The 6,553-nt window shown below is 35.1% G+C and overlaps 1 protein-coding gene and 1 long non-coding RNA gene across 3 annotated transcripts in view; one reads left to right on the plus strand and one right to left on the minus strand.

Annotated features, from left to right (window-relative positions):
- The window catches only part of LOC109582220 (uncharacterized), a 13,468-nt gene that overhangs the window by 2,601 nt on the left and 4,314 nt on the right, over nucleotides 1–6,553 (plus strand). The gene's annotated exons all lie outside the window — the stretch shown is intronic.
- LOC105312861 (uncharacterized) overlaps nucleotides 1–6,553 on the minus strand; it is a 10,241-nt gene that overhangs the window by 1,549 nt on the left and 2,139 nt on the right. Inside the window, exons 4-8 of one of the 2 annotated variants that reach the window (XM_019996872.1) lie at nucleotides 1,937–2,118; nucleotides 1,766–1,889; nucleotides 1,502–1,721; nucleotides 714–924; nucleotides 405–522 (exon numbers count right to left, since the gene is read on the minus strand). In XM_019996872.1, the coding sequence (XP_019852431.1) occupies nucleotides 472–522; nucleotides 714–924; nucleotides 1,502–1,721; nucleotides 1,766–1,889; nucleotides 1,937–2,118 (788 nt within the window). In that variant the 3' untranslated portion in view covers nucleotides 405–471. Of the gene's footprint in view, nucleotides 1–404; nucleotides 523–713; nucleotides 925–1,501; nucleotides 1,722–1,765; nucleotides 1,890–1,936; nucleotides 2,119–6,553 lie in introns of those variants that run through there. The other variant, XM_019996871.1, reaches the window with a different exon arrangement.

Genomic DNA, 6,553 nt, shown 5'->3' on the forward strand with positions numbered 1-6,553 from the left:
AAGTGATACAGTCCTGATAGGCTATCAGGACTGTATCACTTCAGTAATCAGACCTGATTCATTAACTCGGGCAGTACTACTAGTAACTACTGTATTAGCATGATAATTATTGGCTGTGTAGCTTGCTTGGTCCTGCTTGGAGGCGTGGCATTAATTTTTATAAATAATTATGGCTTCAGGTTTTTCTCTTCTTCTAAGCGCAATTAGGCACAAATACTGTTGCCTAGATAGATTGAGTGACTTAAGAGAGTTTAGAATCCTTAGACTAGCCATAGACTAACGAACTGCTGCTACAGCACTTCACTCGGGATGAAATTTGAGTAGTTATAACTCACCAACAAGAAAGTCATAGAAAGAGTCCCACACATATTAAATGAATAACTAGTCTTGATCTACTAGGAAAGAGTCTCATTTACCTCCAGAGTACTACCGCTACTGCTGGGCATTTTCTCATGAGCTAAAAAGCTTGTACTACCTAGAGCTGCTCTCTAAACATCTCGAGGCAGTAAAGCAAGACTTTTCCTAACAGAAGAGAAGCTCTCACAGATTTAGAGCATGCGATTGTAAAGATATACATTCTCAAAGACAAAATATAGCACACAGAATGAATGAATGACAGACAGACAAACTGAGTACCTAGTCCTCGCCTACGCAAAGCTGGGTGAGGCCAATTATGTGTTTGTACAAAATACATGTATTGTTTAAAATCTCACTGCTAGTTTTGGGTTTCTATCATGTGGCCTTGGTGTTCTAGTTGACAGTATTGCGATTCCCATGAAGAATTCTTCCCATGTTATGGTACCATGGGGCCCACTACTGGCATCAAGTTGCTCCGGTCTTTCAACTTGCTCCAATGCCTTTGATTCTTTTATTCTATTGTGAAGTATTTTTGCTACTCCCTCTTCATTTGACATAGTCATCTCTCTACATGTTCACAAAATGTATCACAGTTAATGACTATGACATTGACACTAATATTGCAAATAGCGATAATATTTAATTTAATTAAGGCAAGCATGAATGAAGCCCCTCTCTAAAGCTGGGTTCAGAATTCTTGCGCTGCTAGTGAAAGTGCTGTATAATTTAATGGGTAAATGCAAAAAATAGAACAAGTTCTATTTTTGCATTTCACCATTGTGTTATACAGTACTTCCGGTCACAGCATAAGCATTCTAAGCCTAGCTTAAATCCTTTCCTCATCAAGCCTTCAGATATGTATCCCATATATGCCATCTCAAATACCTCTTCTTGTAAAGTGTAAAATAGTGCAATATCAAAGTTCACAATATTTAATCAATATGCAGTATGGAATATCGAAGAAAACCAAAGGAAAATATTGATAACATGACTACGCCCACATAATGGTTACATAACCTTTAAAATGGTTAATTAACTATAGCAGTAACTAAACTATACTTTTTTGGAGTAGCTAAAGTATATCAAGCCAAAGAAGGTTCATATAATGCTTTTTAATAATAATCGTTTGTTTATAATAATTTACCTTGTTTCAATATTATTGGCTTTGAAAATTTTTCCTATTTTTTCCATATCTAGTTCTTTTTCTCTTCCCTCTTTTCTTGTGTACATACAGTAAACAACTTCTTTTATTCTAGCTACTAGTATTGCATGAGCAGATTTTTCATCAGGGTATGATGTTAAGTATATTGTACAGCCATCAAGTTCTCTGGTCTTATATATAATAGCATTTACAGCTGCACCAACTACAAAAAATAATAATCATATTATTGTATTTGTGCTAAATTACTAAATTCATTTCCTTTCTTGTTTTTTTTATGTGCTTCGTCACTATCTTCTCCTTCAACTAAAGGAATTGAGTTATATCCGAATCCAACTATTCTAGATTTATTATCAACAATACAAGCACCAACCTGCATGATATTATATTATAATGCTGTATGTTCAATATTGCACTTACTGGTGTACTTATTTTACTTTTTAAAGCAGCCAAACATGCTATTCTCATGTAATATTCATCCCATTGTTTTTTATAAGCCTCTTCTGTAACTTGTTTTGCCTCTTCTATAACTTGTTTTGCCTCTTCTGTAACTTGTTTTGCCTCTGCTTCTGATGCTTGGGATTCTACCTTCACAGTTCCCTCTAAAGTGGTGAATTTGTGACAATTTGTAAGACATGAAAATCTTGCAATGAAAATTGACAAAAATATGTATAAAGTTTCACTTGAAATGTGCCCATATGATGGGTCATGAAACCATTGCACAGCTGCTGCACATCCAGTATACATCACATGCATTAGATTTACATGCATCAATATCAATTGATTTACAATAATATTTGGTACAGATTATTCTTGGGGCAAACATGAGCAAGACCCATTCTAATCTATCTAGGTATATTTTTCAATACTTCTTCAATAATCATGCTTACCTGTGGGATAGAAAGTAAATCTAGTACCTAAACTGACAGTTAATAACTGTTGGATGCCATAATCTGTTTAAAAAAAGACCAGCGGTTAAGATTAGTTAGCTTTCCTTTCAAAAAAGCCTAGGCTAATCTAAAAAGGTGGATTATGACTGTAAATTGCCGGCAATAAATGGAAACTAGGATAAACACATCCTTACAGATATTTGAGCTTCTCTGGCTAAATCTAGCTTTTGCATTAGGACTGATTAATCCCAAAAGTAGGCATGGTTTTCTTCATTATGATGATGCTTTGATGACTCATATTCACTTTTTATTTGGAATAAACTCTCATGAATAAATTAATCATTGTGGGAATGGCACTGGCCCACTTTATTAGTTTTGAAATGATCTTGTGCTATAAAGCCCACCATACACTAGGCAGCATGTTGCTTGCAACATTTGTGGTTACTTTGATCTTGTAAGCAACATGTTACCAGAAATAGAACAGCCTTCTATTTCTGGCAACATGTTGCTTACAAGATCAAAGTAACTACAGATGTTGCAAGCAACATGTTGCCTAGTGTATGGGGGCCTTAAGAGCTCTGGTCAAAAATGACATTACAATGTTTGGTTTGAGTATTTCAGTATTAAAAATGGAAACTAGCATGGTATTATTACATCTTCTCAATTTTGCCTAGGCTGTATTAGGAGAAAAAGGTCATTTCACTGATGCAGTGGTAAGATAAGCAGATATTCTGGATAGGTTATACTGCAATTTTGGAGGGAAAATTTGGCAAATTGGCATTTTGATAGTCATTCACCAAAACTGGAATTTTAACTGACCATTCATTATGTCATAGATATTAGAAACTACGTAACCGGGATAGAAAACTGGCTCACATGATCCATTCAAACCAGTATCAACCACCCAGCCAATGACCGTCATTACATTTTGGTGAGTCAAAAAATGGCTACTCATCAACGACATTCAAAGGAAGATTGTATTCAAACCAATGTTGATTTCTTGTTATTTTAATAATATTTCAAATTTTCAATACTTCAATGTTTGGGGGTGCCTGTTGCTCCATCACACAGGCAAAATGGACTAACGAGATCATTGAAAATGTTGCCATAATCATTGTGCATGGAACTGTCATAGTTTCAGTTACTGATTTGCTATATTAGAGGAGTAATATGTAAAATACTATCATTGTGAGCAGTCCACTGTTGTACCAGTTATAGCTTATACACAACAAGCAGAGGTTTCTCCTTTTGGGTGAAAATAGATCGATGTTATGTGCAAGGAAATGGGGGGGTTAGCATTTAAATTCATGCAGGGATTTGACTATAATACTGCTTAAAAACCAAAAATTCATCAATTCAGCATGAAAAGCAAGCCACATGGTCAAATTTATTCTATTTAATGTCCAATCCAATCACGGACATTGTCCACCGGAGGAATCCTAGTTTCCTATCCTGGTAAGGTTACGTAGTCTCTAATATTTATGTACAAAAATTTGTTGCAGAAAGGAATGCAATAATTAGTAGTTATTTTAGTTATAAGTACTATAATCCCATGACTGTCACATGATAATCTTTTTGAAGCTCCTTAAGGGTGCTGCACTACTGCCCACGCAAATTTTTTAATCTGTTGCTAAGGAAGCTGTTTTTCCCAAAGTACTTTACCAGTCATAATGAAACCAGTACTAGTTAAAAGACAGTAACTAAATTAGTTAGTAAGCTAACTTGAGCCTTTAACTCATAATAGCTAAAATACTGAAGAATTTTCAAAACCAAAAAACTCCTCTTACTTTCAATTTGAATGACCAGATTTCTAGGTGAAGGCAGTTTTTAACTAAACAAATTGATTAACATAGAGATATTTCTCCTTTTCTACTTGTAGTGCCGCTTATTTTGATTTTCGTATTGCTCAACACCACATTTTCCTATATTAGCCCTGTTTAATTGAAATATCTCTATGTCACTGTATTATAATCATGTAAAGAGGCTCTATTGTAAATTTGGTCTGATTCTGATCACCACAGGCAAAGTTTTTCGAAAGTTTGCATTTTTCTGGCATAAAACACCAATTTTAAAATCTAAACCTCATTTTACAATATTTTCAGTCCCTTTCTTAAAGGTTTTTCATTAAATTAAAACCCATTTTAGAGGAGCATAAAGATCCTAATAAGATTCTTATATGGGACACTTGTATGGCTTAAGCATTCCTGCATCAAATAATTGTTGCTATAGGCAGCTACAATAGTAAAAGGCAAGAAGGAATCTATCAAAGATCTAGTTATATTCAAGGACATCATTTGTGGGATGAAAAACAGGTATCTACATACTTTTTAACCAAGCTTCACATGAGAATTCTTCTTATTCTTCTGTTACTTACTCTATACAGTTAGTTTATGTTTCTTTGCCAGCAGTCATTGTATTTATAAACATCTAGATCTGTGAATAAAGAAGCGCATGAAAATCATTATTTTAAGATACGGCATCCATCTACGTGCAATATTTGACCACCATTTTAAACAGCAAAATTCACTGGAGAAAGAATGGCGTAAACTATAGAAGAGCTTGTTTTACTGGTCTGGAACTCTTTCAAGCTACAAAAGTTGGTCAAAAGAAAGAATGGGTCTTACCAAGCATATCATAAAACAGATTTGGTGCAATGTGCAGCAGATTCTTTACTATAATAGCTTGCCAGTCATACTTGAATAGGTCATGTTACTAAGTTACTTTCATGTGAGTGCAGGTGTGCCCAAAATGAAACACAGTGCCACAATTTCTGTAGCAGTGTCACCGGACCCTTCCCCGTTCTCTCATTGCAGAAGGCGAGAAGGGGTGTTACCAGGCTAATTTAATACATACTTTCTTTCATTTCATATTCTAGTTGTATCTCCTGCTGCCGCCTTTCTTCTCTTTGTTGCTCTTCCTCTTCTTGCCATGCTGTCTTCTGCTGCCTTCTTATCTCAATTATATCTGACAAAATATGATTCAGTTTATAGTATACCTCACAAACCATAAATACTCACTTTCCTTCAAATAGTCTAGTGCTTGGTCGGCAATATCAATTCTTTCAGCATCACATAAACCAGATACAAGATTTTCATATGTGGCATTATCCCCGTTCTTCTGCTTCCATTTGCGTAAAAGTGCCACTCTTCTCCTTTCTTCAGAGTTATTATCACGTCTAATGGCCTTGATGTCAGATTCTTTGATTTCCAAGTACAACCCAACAAAATCCCAGTTATCTAAGTCTTTACTCAGTTTGAGTAGGACATGTCCAGCTATTGCAATGGGACTTCCGGTCGCATTGATTTAATGATATTCATTGGAATTACCATAGCAACGGCAGCTCAGCAATGGTGGATTGATAGGACGCTTCACTACAAAGCCTGCTAACGTCTTTCTGGTTCATGGATGGGACCTCACTAGATACTTGGAGCTTCTTGAATGCTACTTAATGCAATTGGTTATGGTAGTTTTTTCATATTCTATTGTTAAAGTGGCAGGAGTGGCGCAAGAAGACTCATCCACTAACAAAAGGCCTTCTTGTTATTACTTTAAAAGGATCTAGAGACGTGATTTGCTTGTATAGCTGTTAAGCACTCTTAGTTTTACTTTATTATTCCCGTGAGAAGAGAAAAGCACTTGTTCACTCTTGTTGCTGCACCCGTTATCACTGAGACAACTAAAATTATTTCACCTTTAGAAGACTAAAGTACCGAACAAAGTTTTGAATTTCTTTATCTTTTTTGCATGATTGGGCAGTAAAAATGTTGTACTTTCACAAAATAAGTGCGCAATTTGTCAAAAATTGTTTAAAATTTAGATATAGAGTATATGCGTGAGTAATGAGACAGATCACATTATGAGACAAACCTTTGAATTGAAACAAGCTCTTGCTTACAATTTCTTTGCTACCTGACTTATAATTTTCTTGCACAGATAGTTTGAATAAACGCAGCTTTTTACTAAAAACTAATTTTCTAAAATTTTATTTATTGAAATCACGCCTACTAAGGTAATAATTACTAATAATGACCACGTTGCGAGTTACTACGGTCCTATAGTCTGTGTGAGTGTTTGGCATCTTGAGACTTTGTTCCAGCCTGTTTCTGTCTCTAATGTGACTGGCATTGTATGTAAGTGATATATCTAA

The sequence above is a fragment of the Amphimedon queenslandica genome, unplaced genomic scaffold (assembly GCF_000090795.2).
Source record: "Amphimedon queenslandica unplaced genomic scaffold, v1.1 AMPQUscaffold_13395, whole genome shotgun sequence".
In the NCBI taxonomy this organism is placed as follows: Eukaryota; Metazoa; Porifera; class Demospongiae; order Haplosclerida; family Niphatidae; genus Amphimedon; species Amphimedon queenslandica.